Source organism: Colletes latitarsis, chromosome 11 (assembly GCF_051014445.1).
Source record: "Colletes latitarsis isolate SP2378_abdomen chromosome 11, iyColLati1, whole genome shotgun sequence".
NCBI classification, from domain to species: domain Eukaryota; kingdom Metazoa; phylum Arthropoda; class Insecta; order Hymenoptera; family Colletidae; genus Colletes; species Colletes latitarsis.
In genome coordinates this window covers 28,283,356-28,301,664 of record NC_135144.1, presented here as the reverse complement: position 1 = coordinate 28,301,664, position 18,309 = coordinate 28,283,356, and the positions used below count along the sequence as shown (strand labels likewise).

The window sequence follows — 18,309 nt, the reverse complement described above, 5'->3', positions numbered from 1 at the left end:
CAATACGTGTTCCAAACTATATCAATACTCTACATTTCTTTTACGTTGTTAAATACTTAAATTTCCTTCCTATATTATCATTTATCTTTCGTCGTTGAAAGCATTCGGGACGTTTGGGGCAGATAAAATAAAAATTGCACGATAAATTAAATAAATTTAATTGCTTAGAAATATCAAGCGTATATGTTCGGAAGTGGTTCATCGATTGTTCGATTATTTTTTTTTTATTTTAATATATACGTGTGCACGACTAAATTTGCGTCAATGAAAATTCGAAACAATTATAGGTGAATATTACATTATTTACATTATTTTCTTTTCTGCTTGTACTTTTCCGATTTTCTGTATCTCTCTGCGGAGCGATCTCTGTTACGCTTCTTTTTGTAATTCAAATGTTTTTCTTCGTGTTTTCCGTGTCTCGAACTATCGCTGTCGGAACTAGAACTATCCCTATCCTTTCTCTTTTTCTCGCTATCGTATTTTTTATTGTGCCTATGCTCTTTATGAATGTCCTTTTTACTTCGATCTCTATCCTTGCTTCTATCTCGACTTCGACCTCTGCTTCTGTCCTTGCTCCTGTGTTTTCTTGCTTTTTTTCGTTTGACGTCGTAATCGTTTCTTTCGCGCGAACCATCGCGATATTTTCCTACTCTATATTTCTCTTTCTCCGCATACCTTGCTCCATTTCGCGAGTACTCCGAGTCTTCCTTGTTTGACTCTTTCCTGCGTTCGTGTTTCCTGTGATCCATTACATCCTCTTGGTACTTCGTCTCATTTTGCCTACGATCTCCTAATTCGTCGTCAGTTTCATCTCTCTTTCTGTTTCTCGAACTCACTTTTTTTCGATTTCCATTGTCCAGTTCCTCATTTTTGTCGTCAAAGTACTGTATTCCTTTGCCTTTACCCCTCCATCTCATTTTGGCTACTGACTGCGAGAAGTCTACATGTATGCGGCGGTCATCGATTAACACGTTGTCCATCTTAAAATAAGCTTCCTCGCAGCTTTTGCGCTCTGCAAACTCGATAAACGCGTATTGTAGAGAATCTCCAGTTTGTCGATCTCTAATAACTTCGCAACTGAAAGGGAAAATAAATATAACGAATACAAGGAAAAAATATATGTGATGAATAAAATTATAAAAATTATTTAGTGTACCCAATAATTTTCCCAAATCTGCTGAAAATAATTTCAAGATCGTCATCATTTGTGACAGGATTCAATTTACAAACAAAGAGAACATTTTCAGGAGGTGCCATCTCTGCATCTGGAATGTCACCCACAATTTCCAAAATCGTAGCTCTCGCCTTGGCCTCCTTCTCTTTTTGCATCTCTGTGATTTCTTCGACAGTCATACCGGCTGTATCATCTATTACTTCATCTGCTCCAATTCTATCGCTCTACAAACAGGTTTATCCATTGTTATAAAAAATATTTCAGAACTCTTACAGTATACGATGAAAAGATTATACCATTAAACATTCTTTTGTAGGTGGTGGACTTTTATCAGGAACAACAAAATCTTTGGGATCTTCGAAAGGATCTTCTAAAATAACAGTATGAGAAATACGTATATCTTGGTATGGTCTGTGATCTCCATCACATATTGTTTCATTGAATTTAAAAATAATCTCTAAACCCTCTGTAATTTCACCAAATACGCAATGTTCCCCATCTAAAGATTGGAGCTCAGGTGCGAGGGTAACAAAGAATTGAGATCCAAGCATATTATTGCCGCAATTAACCATTGACAATAAACCACTTCTGTCGTGTTTTATCTTTGGCATTTGTTCTGCCTCGTAATATCGTGCTTTTTCGCCTAATATAATCCCATAGACACTCTCTCCCCCTTTCCCAGTGCCAGTAGGATCTCCAGTTTGAGCAATAAAGTTGCCCTGAACAGAATGGAACAAGTTCCAGTTGTAATACTTTAATTTGCATAATTTTAGAAAATTTCGACATGCTGAAAAATATTGTTTATATTAGTACCATTATCGATAATCAGATTCTTAGATTAACTTTCGTATTATGGCGAACAATTTCTTAACCTCAATTCTCAGATCGTACTTACTTTGCGGACGTTCGTCTGTGTACAAATCAACAGTAAAATCTCCTACGGTAGTTTCTATTACAACCGCCATGTTTTACAATCTTCTCTATTATTTATACAATTACTCAATTTGTTCTCATTTATTATTTACACAACATTCATTGATACGCGCCATAGCGTCGAGTATACAAGAAAACATCGACTCTCGTTGCACAAAACGAAAGTAATCGAAAGTAATCAAAAACACGTGACTTCCCTTGCAATTAATATCTTTAACGAGAAATATTAATTCATATATTAACAAATTTACTTAATCCTATGGTGATTTCTATTAGACAATAGGAATTTTGAAATCGTAAAGAATTTTATTAATTTTATTTACCATTAATAAATCAATGGAGGGAAGAAAATGAAGGTATTGCAATAAATACACTTTTTGTAATAAACATTTGTGAGTCGTGACATGGAAGTGACGTCATTGCTTTGTTCTTGTTAGCGCTTATAGTGCCAAACCAAACACCATAAACGAATTTTACAAGTATATTAAATCTAACCGCATTCTAAGCAGTGGTCGACAAATTTTATTTCCGAATAATAAATACAAATTTTTTATTCATTCGTAAACTTTCGTTAATGGTACCTTCATTAATTCATAAATTAAAATTCGTTAACAGATCTATTTAACCTGAGAAAAATCGCGCGTGGAGTGTTTATTATTCAGAGATAAAATTTACACGACACTGATAAGTAATAATTATATAGTTACAAAACATATTACTAATTTTTAAGAAAAGAGGGATAACAATTTCTTCAATCCTTTATGCTATCAGCGAAATTATACATATAAACTGAGAATGAAAAGTACAGAGTTAAGTAATATCATTATAACCTCACAAGTCAACATTATTCTTAAGTGTACTCTTAATCTTTGGCAAAATTGGTTGTATGTATACGAGCTTATGCTTATAGGCGTCAGGTACTAAAGCGTTTAGGATCATGTGTGTTACCATTGCCGTGAAACCCCAAACGCGGTGTTTCCCGCCTAAATAAACCGGAAGAGTATAACAGTCACGAAACTGCGTATATCGACATAACGAGAGGTCGCACAGGTTTTTTAAACTGAGAATGAAAGCTTCTTCCACTTCGTTCGTGTTAATCTGAAGCTTTTCCGGCTCGATATCGCCAATATAACCGAAAACAGGCATTACATGTACATTTTTCTTATCGATCAAGTTACCGGAAATCCAAACGTCAACCTTTTCCCTCGGAATTTTAAGTTCCTCCCAGGTCTCGCGCAATGCGGTTTCTTGAAGGTTAAGATCCTCCTTGTCGTACATTCCGCCTGGAAAAGATACTTGTCCGCGGTTTGAGGTCACTTTTGTGGATCTCAAGGTGTACAGAAACCCCAGTTCACCTTTGTGCTTGCACAATGGCACCAAAACAGCAGCACGATTCACATTCTCGTCCAATGCCTTTACGGGTTTACGAGTCTTAAGCCTCTCGATAAACAACTTCCGATTGTTCTCGCTGAGCACCACTTCCGGCTTTAAGTGCTCAAGATTGACGGTGTCGAGTCCCCGTTGTGATTCCACAGGCTTTATCGCAAAAAAAAAGTATCTTTTTAACGGAACATCACGGTGATATTTTACAGGATCGATACGGGGACACGTTAAACATTTTCGTACGTTATAGACGAATAGGGAGTGATTAAACATAGCTCTGAAACATCAATAGCTCGATTTGAGGGTGTTTATCTTTTTTTAAATTTTGCAGGGATCGAGAATTTTGTATTTCTTGAGGTGACGTGTTTCATGCTCATCGCTACGATTTAAAAGTAAACAAACGAAAATATTTGCGAAAGTGTTGCCATCTGGTGTACGGGTGGAGAAAAAGAACGAGGTTTAATGACGTCCCGTGACAAGAAAATACTTACGAAACTACGCTGTAAACAGCGTAAAAGGAAGGAATACAGTTTCATCGATGCGATAAATATCCCGAGAAAATTGGTTTCCTTCGTGTGGTGATCAACGGTAGCCTGTATGAACAAAAATCGTCGTTATCAAGGACGTAGCTGTCTCTCACACTCGATATATCGAAAATCTCTTGCAATATGTTTACCTTCGTATTAATTCCACGTGCAGCTACTAGATGTCTGACCAGTCGGTTTCAAACGATGCCTTCCCTTTTTAAAAATCGTACTCACGTTCATCCAATTTTTCTATTACAGACCTTTGACCCAAAAAGATTCTTGTTTGCGATAATTAACAAAGGACACTTGTAACCGTTGCGGAAAAACAGTCGTTTCCGTGACAGACAAGTAATCATGTTATTTACCAAATCACGGTTCCCGTACTCGTTAATTATCCCGGGTAACTGAATTATTATAGTCGATAGTTGATAGTTGAATAATAGATAGTGATTCCTTGTAAAGATCGCTCGAGAATACAAAAACAAAACAGGAAGAGTTTAAGTATCACCTTTCACGAGTTGCGCGATGCATTACGTGAAGGTAGACACGGACGAACGAAGTACACCTACTTATTGACTAAATTAACGTTTATTTAAACCAGTGATTCTTAACCGTAGTGTCATGCAACAAGTAAATTGTGTCGCGGATATTTATTTTGTATAGATTTTACAACTTTTACTATAATTGTTCACGAATAATAACTATTCTAGGTATATTTTCTTTAAATTGTAGTCAGGAGCTCAAAAATGGACCGTCAATGGCACTGATTCTGTGCTGCAATATTTTTAAGATGCAGACTTCTGACGTTCGCCAGAAACTTTCTACTTTTCATTCAACCGTTGGAAACACTTTATCTTCTAAACACGGAATGCAGTGTCAGCGTTTCGGCGAACAGTCTAGAATCATTCTAAGAATTTGTGTAATCGGATAAGTATTGCTGTTATCGACGAGCAACAGCGTTTTACTCACGTGAAAACGTACCTGAATTTATACAAAGATTAAATATCCTATTCGTTCGAATATATTTTTATATTCCTACATATTACTTATTACTTTATGTGATCGTGTAAATGTTTATTAATTACTATGCAATTTTTTTTTTACCACGAGAATAAAAACATGCGGTTAGAATTAGAACAATATCGATGATTGTAATCTGAGGTGGAGGGGGGGATAACCTTGGAAAGGAGTCAACAATTATAACATTTACATAACCTTAAAAAAAAAACAAAATATTAAGGTAGTTGAAATAAATGAAACACCCTGTATAGCCAACTACTTGACCGTGACCCACATTGCAACTCGTATGACCCAACAATTCAACGATCTTAGACTCCAATGTTTTTCTACCCCGGGATTGTGTTTATTTATTTGTCTTATGGATATTAGCCAAGGGTCTTCGATAATTTCAGGGGGATATTGTGCCACCGGTTAGATCGTAAGATGGAATAAAATTTAGATTGTCATCTGACTATAAATAGGAACTGTGTCCAGGAGAGTTTGACTTCGGTTTATCGGACAAACATCGGTACTTTCTAATGGATGAAAATCGGTGACACCGACCGATTAACGTTCTAGAACATTTCCCCTGTCAGCGCAAGTAAAGATTAACGATAGAGATTAGTGAAGTCTGCTTCCAAGGTTGGAATACATTCGAATCCTAATGCATCAAGGAGACTAATATATTATGAATCGATCCGTGCGAGGGACAACTTTCTGGAGTTGGTCGCTAGGTGTCCTGTCCTATCGTAAAGTTATTGCGTACGAAACCGATGGTGGTTATATACGCATGTAGGTATGTACGAATTACATAAGTCGCAATTCTGTCAAGTACAGGTAGTCGTTAACGTTTATTCTACGTGAATGTATCAATACCACCTCGACGTTTCTCGATTTGGTAAACAGCAAACGAAGAGAAATGAAAGTCATCGGACAGTAATAATTGTTTACATTAAGTGATTTCGTACACACAATTAATCTCATTTAGCCGAGACAATTACCTGCGTTACGCTAACAATGAATCAGACTTGAATCAGATAACAGACACACGTTTTAAAGATTTCGAATTGGGTATTAACTGTGCATACAACGAAACGTGACATAACAAAAATGATAATGATTAACGTTCTTGATCAATGATATCGATTCTACCAGCGACATAATGTCTGTCCGTTGGTTACATTATTCATAACGACATTGGTGAATCTTCCTATCGAATACGTGAATCATTGCAAAGTAAATCGATGTATACGGTCGACGACTCTGAAAATGAAGAATGAATTATGGATTTCCGGTGAAATATTACATTATGAGTAGTAATGCAATCAAGAACAATTTGGGCATTATTAGGTGTCGGAATCTGAAGTCTTGTGTGCTTTGATTCGAACAATATTATTCAGACAAAATATCGAAGGAAAGCTGTGAATTTTAAAAACGAACTGTCACAAACACGCGATAGTTTATCACGAATTTTGAAGCAGCAGCGACATTAGAAGACGTTCAATATTTGGTATCGATGAATGTCGAGGTGATTCGAGGCTTCACAGTTTCGAATCTTTTCGAAGACACAAATTTGAACGCTCATTGTTAGCCATGAGGACGAAGGAAACCCGAGCGGAGCCGAAAATAGCCGAGTGACGCTGAATCATATTCGATGCGTCGGCTCTGATTAGTGGTGTCGCCGTCGAACTGTGCATTGCTTACAGCGGGATATGTTAGTCGCGTTAGTTATTCAGTGAAACATGGTCGTGTATCGTTTCACGTCTCTTTTGTGAATGTGTGGATGCGATGAATAACTACAACAATTCTTTGCAATAGCATAGAACTACGGCGGAAAAGAAGAATCGGTCGATTTCAGTTACTCGTGTAACGCGTTATGCATTGGCTTGATGTGTTTTCTCGAGGTCACAGTCGAACTTTGACAGGCATTAGAATGTCGTGTGTAAACGTGATGATATTTGTGTTAGGTGTTTGGTGCCTTATAGGCGCGGTAAGTAATTTCTTCGCATTATTTATAGTTCTTATGAGATATCTATATAGTTGTACTGATTTAACATACACATGCACGCAGCACACACTCACACACACACACACACCACACCCAGGATTCGTCAAATGTTCGCGTGTGACGTCACGTCGGCCGATCCTCGTGAAAGCCTATCGCCTTCGACACCGACGTTGTGCGGAGCACAGAACTCTATTAAATTTAATTATACCTTTGCCTTATCCATTAAAGGGACAGATTAACCGACGTGACTTCTATTTAAGCTCACTTTGTCGGGGCGAGGTCCATGGGAATTTCTTTAGACATTCATTGACGTTGATTTCTGATAAAAAAGAACATGCGAATACTTTCTCGACTATTTTACGTACAATGTATATGTATATGTATATGTAAGTTCTTGAACTGACGTCAAGCTTTTTTTGTTTACATTGATCGTCGGAAGAACGTAAAAGTATTAAATCCTTGTAGGAACCCCAAAAAATTATGTAATTGTCGAAAAAAATTAGAAAATCAATAATATATAAATGAAAAATAATTGATTGCAAAATGAGACACGTATTGTTGTTTTCATTCAAGATACAACCAGTTTAAATATTTTTATTTATATTGTAATATTTATCATAAAATATTTAGCGAGTAAACAAGCTCAAAAGTAAACAATCAGTTCAAAATTCAATGTAACAAATATGATAAATACCTTTCATCCTTTTTACTCTTCTCAAAGTCAAAGTTGAGTAACTTAATTTATAGCAATAATTTCATTTAATCTACCTACCCCTTATCGAGTGATTCAGTGGGAAGACATATCACATCCTTTGTATTTCATTACTGTTCTAATATAGGATAGTCATTCAGTATAGTTTTGAATATTGTATAATTAATACAACAATGTAAATATTTTTTAACACCCAATTACATTTACAACATATTATATAATTATAAATATGTTTTGAAATATTTCTGAGTTTTGATTAAATTTAATCTAAAGAAAATCCTTTATTGTTTAATAATAGGTTTCAGCAGCAGGAGATGGACAATGCATTTGGTATGGAGAATGTTACACAGATCCACTCATGCATAAAAAGAATTGTCCTTATAATGGGCCACCTAAGCCATTGGACTTGAAAGGGCAAGAATTACTTGCTAAAAATTGTCCTCATTTATTTAAAGATTCTGGAAATGGAATTGCAACTTGTTGCGATACAAAACAATTAACAACAATGGATGCGAATGTTAAATTGGCAGCCAATTTTATAAGCAGATGCCCTAGTTGCTTAGACAATTTAGTAAAGCATTTCTGTGAATTTACGTGTAGTACGGAACAAAACAAATTCATTAATGTTACAGAGATACAAAAAGATGGAGGTAATTTGATTTGTTAATTAATTTGTATACTTTTCCGTTTTTCGTCTATTTACATCAAATTAATCTTACTTGTTCGTTTTTCAGATGTTGAGTATATTAATAAAATAGATGTTTATATAACAAATAAGTATCTGGAGGGTACATTTAATTCCTGCAATAAAGTATCAGTACCTAGTACTGGACAATTAGCAATGGACATAATGTGTGGAGAATGGGGTGCGAGTAGATGTACTCCATTAAAATGGTTCCATTATATGGGTGATGCAGCAAATAACAATTATGTACCGTTCCAAATTACATATAAAAACACTGATCTGCCTGTTGGTTCATTTACACCTATGAATCCTACAGTTACTCCTTGTAATAAAGCATTGAACGTAAGTATTTAACATGCATATAAATATATAATACTTGTTCTCTAAATAGATTCACAAGTCTTATTTAAAATGCTAATAAGTCACAATTATATTTAAGCGAGTCGGTCATTGTACGATTTTCTTCATACGTATATGTTAATTGCCGGTGCAAACTAATCGTAATTAGTCGAAACAAAAGTACAAACAAAGTAATTCAACTTTTTCTTATTTTCAAATAATACAGAAAAACACACCAGCCTGCAGTTGTGTAGATTGCGAAGCCAGTTGTCCAGTTCCACCACCACTGCCCCCACTGCCAGAAGCCTTTACCATTTTCGGCTACGATGGCTATGCAGTGACTATGACAATTATTTTTGTGGGTGGTTCTACCCTCTTCCTCTTATCGATAGTGTGCTTCAGTAATAGGCAACAAATTGGTAAGAAACTTGAATTACTATTTGAGAATATTTATTCAAAAGAAACTGTATCGCAAAAGTTGCAGAGCGCGACGCGTCCTTTTCTCCCCAAAACTGCGTAATATTTTATTCTACAATAAGTTACATAATCTTTTTTTACCTTACATCGGTGACTAATTTTCTCTGTAATTATTATTTACATGATTTTAAAGATGACAGACACTGTTCATGCAAGTTACTCTGATCTCTAATCTATACAATTGATCTATTTTTATGGGTGCAGTATGGTTTTTACGATTGTGTTATTTTTATACTCTTGTTTCTTGGTTGTGGTTTAAAAATTAATTTTATAAATCCTGCACCATATCTGGTTTGATAAACGTTTGTGTTTATTCTTCTGTTCTTTTAATTAATGACACATTATCGCTGTGTAATAATCATGTAGGATTATAAAAGTTATCACGAAATTAACATTGTTCCAGTTACAAGTAATTATTTCAATAACAAATAAGTGTGTTTCAGTAGTGATTCCAAATACAATTGAACATTTTAATGTGCATACTTTCCTGTTCTAAATCACGGATGTAATTATACATATAAGATGAAACAGATTTAATTTAGAATCATCAATTTGTATGTATGGTGTGCATATATATGTATAGTCGCACGAGGGGAAGAGGTAGGAAGGCAGGTGGGTAGACGCCTAGCCGCAGGGTTACACCACCCAGGAGATGGTGCTCGTATTGCTCTCGCCGCGGACCAAGAAGACAGCCCACTTCAATCTAAGCGTTCCAGTAGGTTTCTACCAAGTGTATCTTCAATATGTGGACTTGTGCTTGTCCTTTGATTACTATTTTCGTATCATTGTATTTTCTTGTGCTCAATTACCCTTATTATCTGTGCTTGATCGCTTACCCAAACTAAGTATTATTTCTCGCATGTGAAATAATTTGTACATTATCATTATGCGATCTCCTGAATTTTCAGAAATTAACACGCTTAGAATGTTTACAATATATTATGTGAACATATCTTAAAAGGAAATGCAAGAAATTTATTTAGAAAATGTATCAGGGATACATTAAGTTATTGTTGTAAACTATCATCGATACTTCGTTTGAAGTATACGTGGTACTTATCAAAAACTTATATGTTTTCATGATTAATATCCATTCTAAAAATATATGCAGAAAAGTTTAGGTTCATTTTTGTTCCTTTATAATCAACTGATTTTTTATTTTGCGCTTCTAATATTCTACATTTTTTTATGGGAGTACGCAAATTTCTGTGATTACTATGAAGCATATTTTACTTCTTTTTTTAAAAGCTTTACCGTATCAGTAAGCAAACATAATCTTAGTGCTCGTAAACTCGTAAAAACGTAATTGTTGTTATAAAACTTTGTTATAAAATTTTTATATGCTATTTTGACATTTTTGTTGCAGCTCTTTAGTGTAAGACGATTTTTTAAACTATGCTCTTTTATACAATGTTAATGTATAGATGCTTTATGTACTTGTTTACAGCACAACTTCTACAATTTATTTCATTTACTGCAGCACCCTTTTGGTCATGCATACATTATTCCACTGTTCATAACACAGAAACTTTTATAGGTGTGATATCTGCAGATGATTTGCCGAGCGGCTTTGACGACGAGCAACAGTCGACCTTTATCGAAAGATTGGGCGCGGGCACTGATAAATTATTGGCAGAATTCTTCTGTTGGTGGGGCACAGGTATGGAAATACCATTCCAGATAATATTACACGATGCTGCAGTTTTACTTTATCTCAAGTTTCAAATTTCTCTTAGCATGCGCTTCACGGCCGTGGTTCGTACTGTTCGTTGGTTTCTTATTCATCGTTACTTTGGGACATGGAATAAAATATATACACGTAACCACGGATCCGGTTGAATTGTGGGCAGCTCCACAATCGCGATCACGTGTCGAGAGAGCATATTTCGACGAACACTTCGAACCATTTTATAGAACCGAACAGATTATTATAACATCAGTCGATATGCCGAATGTAAGTTTGATCAACTACAGAATAGAACTACTATTATTTGAAAGTACGTAACATTCGTGAAATCATGGAAACTTCTCTCAGGTCGTACACAATACATCCGATGGTCCAATAATATTTGGTCCCGTATTTAACAACAGTTTCTTACTGACTATCTATCAACTGCAAGAAGGAATTAAACAAATAGTCACCCCAAACAATTATACCTTGGCAAATATATGTTTCGCCCCATTGACTAGTCCCTTCACTGGACCACCAACAGTTTCGCAATGTGTTATTCAAAGTGTTTGGGGTTATTGGCAAGATAGTGTAGAGAATTTTAATGCAACCACCGATGAAGATAATTACACGCTAAATTATTTAGACCACTTCAGAGTCTGTTCACAGTAAGCAACTCGATTACGCTCAAAGAGATTTTGTAAAGTTTTATGGGAATACAATCCTTATCGTATTTATTGTTTATAGGAACGCGTTCAATCCCGATTGTCTTGCTCCTTACGGTGGGCCGGTAGAACCAGCAATCGCAGTCGGAGGATTCTTAAAGCCAGGGCAGGATCTGCATAATCCTTCGTATGAAAAAGCCACGGCAATAATTTTAACTATACTAGTGAACAATTATCATGATAAATCCAAACTTCATCCAGCAATGGAGTGGGAACAGAGGTAAGTGTAAGATATGCAGTTCATTAAAAAATTAGAAGAAATAGTTTTTAAAGACAATATTACTGGCGATATGATCGTACTATCAGAATTCTGTCGTGGAACTTGAAGAACACGTTCGTGTCTTCGATAAGTTTACTTAAAATTGTTTATTTTACTTTTATCAAAGAATGGATCTTTACTTCGATACTTTTTTGGCGTTAGTTACATCGAATTTATGAAAAATTGGACAGCGACGAAAAAGCCAGCGTTTATGGATGTTGCGTTTACTTCGGAAAGATCGATAGAGGACGAATTGAATCGCGAATCACAGTCAGACGTTCTGACTATCCTAGTGTCATACGTTATTATGTTCGCATATATTGCGATCTCTCTAGGACAGATCAAGACTTGTAGTCGACTTTTGGTAAGGATCGCGGCAAGCACGAGCCTATCTTCTTTCTCTTCGTCTAGTGTGTATTTTACGTTTACATTTCGACTTAAATTTTAGATCGACTCTAAAATTACCCTCGGTCTTGGCGGTGTGCTCATAGTGCTGGCTTCTGTCGTTTGTTCCGTCGGTTTGTTCGGTTTCATTGGTGTTCCCGCCACACTCATTATTATTGAAGTCATACCGTTCCTCGTCCTCGCCGTCGGAGTAGACAATATTTTCATTCTGGTCCAAACTCATCAAAGAGAAGGTCGCAGACCAAACGAGTCAATACCAGAGCATATCGGTCGTACCCTTGGCCAAGTGGGACCGAGCATGCTGCTGACCAGCGTATCAGAAAGTTGTTGCTTTTTCCTTGGTATGTGACGAATTAATATATGAAATTAGACACGAGAATAATTAGTACAAACATACTTGTAATAATAAATGTTTCGAACGTTTATTATTCCAAGTAATCATATGTTTGCATTGATTATATTTGTATTTTATTTTTAAATAAATACAATCGTGAAAAATGAATCGAAGAGTAGCTATTATTGACTTTCGAAAATGCTTTGCCTCCGTAGGTGGGTTATCCGACATGCCAGCAGTCAGAGCTTTTGCTCTTTACGCCGGTATGGCTCTATTAGTAGACTTTCTACTGCAAGTAACGTGTTTCGTTAGCTTACTTGCGTTGGACACTGTTCGACAAGCAGTGAGTAGTTTAACGAATAAAATTAAACGTATTATTCTGTAAAACGAATTTCCTTATTGTGATCGATTGTGTGTAATTTTAGAACAATAGACTCGACGTGTGTTGCTTCGTTCATGGTTCAAAGAAAGATAGCGGGGAGGAGATAGTGAACGGAATTTTGTACAAAATCTTTAAAGTTGCATATGTTCCATTGTTACTAAAAAAATGGACACGCGCATTTGTTATGCTAGTCTTTTTCGGATGGCTCTGCTCGAGCATAGCCGTTGTTCCTCATATCGAAATTGGCTTGGATCAAGAACTTTCCATGCCTGAAGATAGTTTTGTTTTAAAATACTTTAAAGTGAGTATCGATATTTTATCGACAGAAAGTACAAATGAATGACTGATCCTAACGATCTATACTTTTTTTTTTGTAGTTTTTAAATAGATATTTATCAATTGGGCCACCAATGTACTTTGTTGTGAAAGACGGCCTAAATTACTCTGACACAAATGCCCAAAATCTTGTATGCGGCGGTCAGTATTGTAATAGCGACTCAGTATCTACTCAAATATTCATAGCATCGAAACAATCGAACAGGTAACGAAAATGTTAATGCATTTTCAGTTCCATTGAATTGTACAAAAAGTATTTGGGCTAATGTTAGTTTTTATTTAGGACATACATCGCGAAACCTGCGTCATCGTGGTTGGACGATTACATAGATTGGACCGAGTTATCTACTTGCTGTAAATACTTCGTCGGAAACAGTTCCTTCTGTCCACATTCAGGTACAAACATGTATTTTCGCGATAACAGTTTACCATACTTTACGAATTAAATTACCGCGATGTTTCGACATTTAACTAAATAAATTAATTAAGCTGCTTCTATCATTAATTGTTTTCAGAGTATTCGTCCCGTTGTGCTAAGTGTAATATTACCAGAAACCACGGTCGGCCATCGCCAGTAGATTTCGAGAGATACGTGTCGTTTTTCTTGCAAGACAATCCCGATGATACGTGTGCCAAAGCAGGCCATGCAGCTTACGGCCACGGTGTGAATTACGTTACCGATTCAAAGACAGAGCTCTCGAAAGTTGGAGCATCCTACTTCATGGCTTATCACACCATTCTGAAATCTTCCGCCGATTATTACGAATCTATGAGAGCGGCAAGGACCGTGTCGGCAAACTTGACACATATGATCAATACCAACTTAAGAAACATGGGTGACACTTCTACAACTGTCGAAGTATTCCCGTACAGCGTGTTCTATGTCTTTTACGAGCAGTACTTAACGATGTGGCCTGACACGTTGTATAGCATAGGGATATCGTTGTTCGCCATATTTGTGGTGACCTTCTTCTTGATGGGCCTGGATATATTTTCTTCTGTTGTCGTTATAATAACTATCACGATGATCGTCGTCAACATTGGTGGTTTAATGTATTGGTGGCATATCACGCTAAACGCAGTGTCTTTGGTCAATCTTGTCATGGTAAGTAGATGAAAACCCAAATATTTTCAGCGTGAAATATCGACAGAATTAATAATTGTTGTTTATACACAGGCCGTGGGAATTGCCGTGGAATTTTGTAGCCATCTGGTACATTCCTTCTCAGTATCGGTAAAGGCGACGAGAGTCGAACGGGTTTCTGATGCACTGACGAACATGGGGAGTTCCATTTTTAGCGGTATCACGCTTACAAAGTTCGGTGGGATCATAGTACTTGGCTTTGCAAAAAGTCAGATCTTTCAGGTACCTTTTAATCAAATTTTTCTGCACTCACGTTCATATACATATTTTTCTTTTATTGTTTTCCTAAGTTGCTCATGGCGAACGCACTTTCAGGTATTCTACTTCAGAATGTATCTAGGTATCGTACTGTTCGGGGCGGCGCATGGCTTAATATTCTTGCCAGTATTACTCAGTTACATAGGTAAGAATTTTCCTTCATAATTTATATTTTCTTACACGAACTTCGTAAATGGTAGACCCTTACGCAAATCATACTCTATTAATCTGTGATTTTATCGATTTATTTATTTAATAAACACTACTTATTCTTGAGCAATATGACATAGTAAACTCTTGATGTAACGGACAGAAACTCTACAGTTTTATGTCGGAACATTTCTAAGTATATCATTCGGTTCTTCTCCGTATTATTTTAAAGTTGAACAATGGAATCGTATGTACAATACACTGTTTCGTAGTTTTTAATGTGAAAACGGTTTGCATTATGTTTAATCGAGATTTTACTGTAATAAATGAATTTGATTTTCATATCCCTGTATATCGTAACATCTAATTAACGTGCAAGATAGTTGTATTTTGCAGGCAAAACATTAAATCACTTGTCTTTCGATGTTAATGTAATGTGTGTACTTGCTTTTGTTTTTGTACCATCGCATAAATTTGAAATTGTAATCGCCTTCTTATAATATACTTCAATCAGTAAGACTTTACATCCGAATACAGAAAGTAACGTGTTTGTGAATAGATACAGATATGTATAATAAAAGTTATACAAGTTATCATTCATCTATAATAATTATAATTCTTTAATGAAAGAATTGCTTAAAAATTCGCAACACTTTCGTTTTAGTGGAAGATCTGTCATCGGAATTTTAATCATTTGTTGAATCTTTTCAATAAAATTTTGTCACAGTCGCGTAGTTTTGTTTAACCGGGTATTGCGTATTACTGGACGAAGTATAATTTTGTTTTTAAAAGGGTACAAGACAAACAGACTGCAGTAACAAATTAAACGAATTTCGTCACGACTCGTCGTGGTTTTAGGCACACCAATGAACAGAGAGAAACTGGCGAATCACAAGAGAACGATACAGGGAAATCTGGACAACGTACAGGAGACTTCCTTGAATCATCGTGTAAGCAAATACAATTCCCCTCCCACACCCACGACAAGCACACCTACATTCAGAGTGCTTGAATACGAAAGATAGGTACGCAGGATGTCCACATTTTCTACACACTCTCTTTCTCTCTCTCTCTTTTTTGTTTCGTGGTTTGTGACAATTATACTTTTACTACCTTTGCTTTTCAACATTTGACATTGCTTGACACGATAAGAATCGGATCGAAGTCGATCGATCAAAGTACCTAGTCTGTAATTTACACGAGCGTTGTAAATACTTTCGATGTACACCCGGTGGAACTTCCTTACGTCACATTTACTGAACTTTAGTACAGGTATCTGTATTTATAAACAGTCTTTTCAGCTTTCTTCCATACTAGCTTTTTGTACCACTTTGAACGTAAAACTTGCACATTACAATGGAGCTGCTGTATGTGCGTTTGTGATGAGTGTGGGATGGAATATTCATTTTCGTAAAAACACGTTTCTTTGTTAACATTATTTTCGTATTTCTTCCTTCGTTGTTTCAACATGTTAGTAAAATGGCCGTGAATTTTTTTTCTTTCTATTTTGTGGTTTCCGTGCGTGCTCTTGTGGTTAGTCGAGTATCGTGTATTAGCTTGTCGCCAATTCTATTTTCATGTACATAATTGTGTAAATGTAAATGACGAAGCTATCTATGTATTGTATATATTTATTGCTATTTATAGAGTCGAAAAAGGGATATGGAAAAATGTTGTGCCAGCACTGATAGAATTAATTCGCATCCTTTTCCTTTTTTTAACGTGTCATCTGTATTGTTTGTTCTCTTTAAGCACTTTTAGTTATATTATTCACATTTTATGATTTGGCTGTACGTAGTAATACTAACGCACCTTGTATGTATAGGTAATTTACAGTTTGCCTATGAAAGTCGAAATGAACGCAAACGCGTACAATAAGACGTGCCTTTTATTCCTATTTGTAGGCGTGATGTCGCGCCGAGGGCGCAGAAAAGCCCGCCACTGTGCCAGCAGGGCTAGAAACGAATTTAGGAGTGAAGAACGCGGGCCAGACTCTCCTCTACTCCAAAATGACAACAATCAGCACCCAACCACTTCCTACGCCAGTGTGAATTCCACGGATATGACGCCTCGATATGTGACCCTCTAGCATTAATTATCGGAATGATACATGAACATTTTGTATTTAGAAAGACTGAAAATAACTTGTCGAATACTACACATCATTGTTCCCACCTTCGACAAAACAAAATTCTTTTTCAAAAAAGCAAAATAGGTTTAAACGAATCGACCAGGGGAATGCCGAGTTCGATGTAAACAGTGTGAAGTTCATGTCTGTGTATCGTTTTGTAAGTAGGAAGAAAATAATTTCTTATATTATTAATATTGCTACGAATATCATAAGAATGCGTTTTATTTAGGATATTCATTTGTGGAAGAACAGCCTCTTAATTTAACATTACCGTTGAAGCTTTACGATTGTATTCACGTAATTTTTAAGATGGTATAATCGATCGAAACGATTGAAAGTACCGAGAAATGATAATTTAGTTCTAACGAGTATTTCGTTCGTTTTCCCGGTATTTTTTTTTTTGTAGTGGGAAATGGGTAAATGTATGTTGCTTAGCAAACGGCAAATGTTATCTGCATTTTTGTCGTGCTTTATCGACGCGCGTGCATTTTTTTTTTTTTCATCGCTAGGTACATTCAGTTTCCGATATCGGTAAAGTATAATTTATGCGTCATAAAATGACGTGTCAGTAATATAAAAAAACGTTATCGTTTAATCGTGAGAATTATATCTAATATAATACGAAAAATTTAAATGTAACATTGCCATTTCGACATATTTATTTGAAGTGTAACATTGATGTTATTGCATAACGTAAATTTGGAATTTTGTCCAAACGAGTATTAACCGTCCTTAGTCGTGGTAAAGAATATAAAAGAAATGTAAATGATTTTAAATTTACGTTGTACAAAAAGCATGAGTAAGCGCGATACTACTTACGATCGACTAGTTCAAGTACGCGGCACTGATATCGGTTATACAGGGTGTTCGACTACCCCTGGGAAAAATTTTACTAGAGGATTCTAGAGGCCAAAATTAGACGAAAATCAAGAATACCAATTTGTTGATAGAGGCTTCCCTGAAAAGTTACTAACAATTAAATTCAAAAATTTCAAATCGTTCTGGAAAAATTATTTTCAGTTGCGGGGGTCAATTGCAATCATTTTTGGTGAATAGACATACCCCCGAAATCTTGCGCATTTTCGAGAAAAAAATTCGAGTAGCTACTGAAATTTTTAGACGAAATTAAAAAATGTCAAATCATACAAAAAAAATTATATTTAGTTACAGGGGTTAATTACAATCATTTTTGGTCATTATACATACCCTCGAAATCTTACGCACTTTCGAGAAAAAAATTCAAGAAGGTGTGAGATTTTTCCACGGGGAAAAAAAATTT

General features: G+C 35.8%; 4 protein-coding genes across 9 annotated transcripts in view; 1 reads left to right on the top strand and 3 right to left on the bottom strand.

Annotated features, from left to right (window-relative positions):
- The window catches only part of LOC143348575 (uncharacterized), a 115,065-nt gene that overhangs the window by 31,098 nt on the left and 65,658 nt on the right, over positions 1-18,309 (bottom strand). The window lies entirely within an intron of this gene.
- LOC143348357 (peptidyl-prolyl cis-trans isomerase sig-7) lies at positions 142-2,267 on the bottom strand. Its single transcript, XM_076778480.1, has 4 exons — positions 2,070-2,267; positions 1,471-1,961; positions 1,157-1,398; positions 142-1,077 (listed from the first exon to the last, which is right to left on the bottom strand). Exons 1-4 carry the CDS (start codon positions 2,137-2,139, stop codon positions 309-311), a joined length of 1,572 nt encoding a protein of 523 aa, XP_076634595.1. The 5' UTR covers positions 2,140-2,267; the 3' UTR covers positions 142-308.
- Positions 2,362-4,642, bottom strand: LOC143348359 (mitochondrial coenzyme A diphosphatase NUDT8). Its single transcript, XM_076778482.1, has 3 exons — positions 4,167-4,642; positions 3,982-4,083; positions 2,362-3,643 (listed from the first exon to the last, which is right to left on the bottom strand). Exons 2-3 carry the CDS (start codon positions 4,024-4,026, stop codon positions 2,939-2,941), a joined length of 750 nt encoding a protein of 249 aa, XP_076634597.1. The 5' UTR covers positions 4,027-4,083; positions 4,167-4,642; the 3' UTR covers positions 2,362-2,938.
- Npc1a (Niemann-Pick type C-1a) lies at positions 5,817-17,111 on the top strand. Of its 6 annotated transcripts, none has more exons than XM_076778871.1 (20): positions 5,818-7,006; positions 8,035-8,386; positions 8,471-8,763; positions 8,987-9,179; positions 9,821-9,952; positions 10,775-10,897; positions 10,974-11,191; positions 11,273-11,574; positions 11,654-11,851; positions 12,053-12,254; positions 12,339-12,636; positions 12,845-12,972; positions 13,055-13,312; positions 13,389-13,552; positions 13,631-13,743; positions 13,863-14,452; positions 14,525-14,713; positions 14,807-14,894; positions 15,758-15,849; positions 16,804-16,945. In XM_076778871.1, exons 1-20 carry the CDS (start codon positions 6,893-6,895, stop codon positions 16,807-16,809), a joined length of 4,053 nt encoding a protein of 1,350 aa, XP_076634986.1. In that variant the 5' UTR covers positions 5,818-6,892; the 3' UTR covers positions 16,810-16,945. The 6 variants fall into 6 exon arrangements, with proteins under 6 accessions (XP_076634984.1, XP_076634988.1, XP_076634986.1 ...); XM_076778870.1 differs by having other exon boundaries at positions 15,758-15,924; positions 16,804-16,942; XM_076778869.1 differs by lacking the exon at positions 15,758-15,849 and having other exon boundaries at positions 5,817-7,006; positions 10,790-10,897; positions 16,804-17,111.

Coding starts and splice junctions, on each gene's coding strand:
- LOC143348357 (XM_076778480.1), bottom strand. CDS start 2,139: ATGGCGGTTGTAATAGAAACTACCGTAGGAGATTTTACTGTTGATTTG. Junction 1,962..2,069: donor CACAGACGAACGTCCGCAAA/GTAAGTACGATC, acceptor AATATTTTTCAG/CATGTCGAAATTTTCTAAAA. Junction 1,078..1,156: donor AGATTTGGGAAAATTATTGG/GTACACTAAATA, acceptor TTTCCCTTTCAG/TTGCGAAGTTATTAGAGATC.
- LOC143348359 (XM_076778482.1), bottom strand. CDS start 4,026: ATGAAACTGTATTCCTTCCTTTTACGCTGTTTACAGCGTAGTTTC. Junction 3,644..3,981: donor GCTGTTTACAGCGTAGTTTC/GTAAGTATTTTC, acceptor TTTGCGATAAAG/CCTGTGGAATCACAACGGGG.
- Npc1a (XM_076778868.1), top strand. CDS start 6,893: ATGCATTGGCTTGATGTGTTTTCTCGAGGTCACAGTCGAACTTTGACA. Junction 8,387..8,470: donor AGAGATACAAAAAGATGGAG/GTAATTTGATTT, acceptor TTCGTTTTTCAG/ATGTTGAGTATATTAATAAA. Junction 12,637..12,844: donor AAGTTGTTGCTTTTTCCTTG/GTATGTGACGAA, acceptor TTGCCTCCGTAG/GTGGGTTATCCGACATGCCA.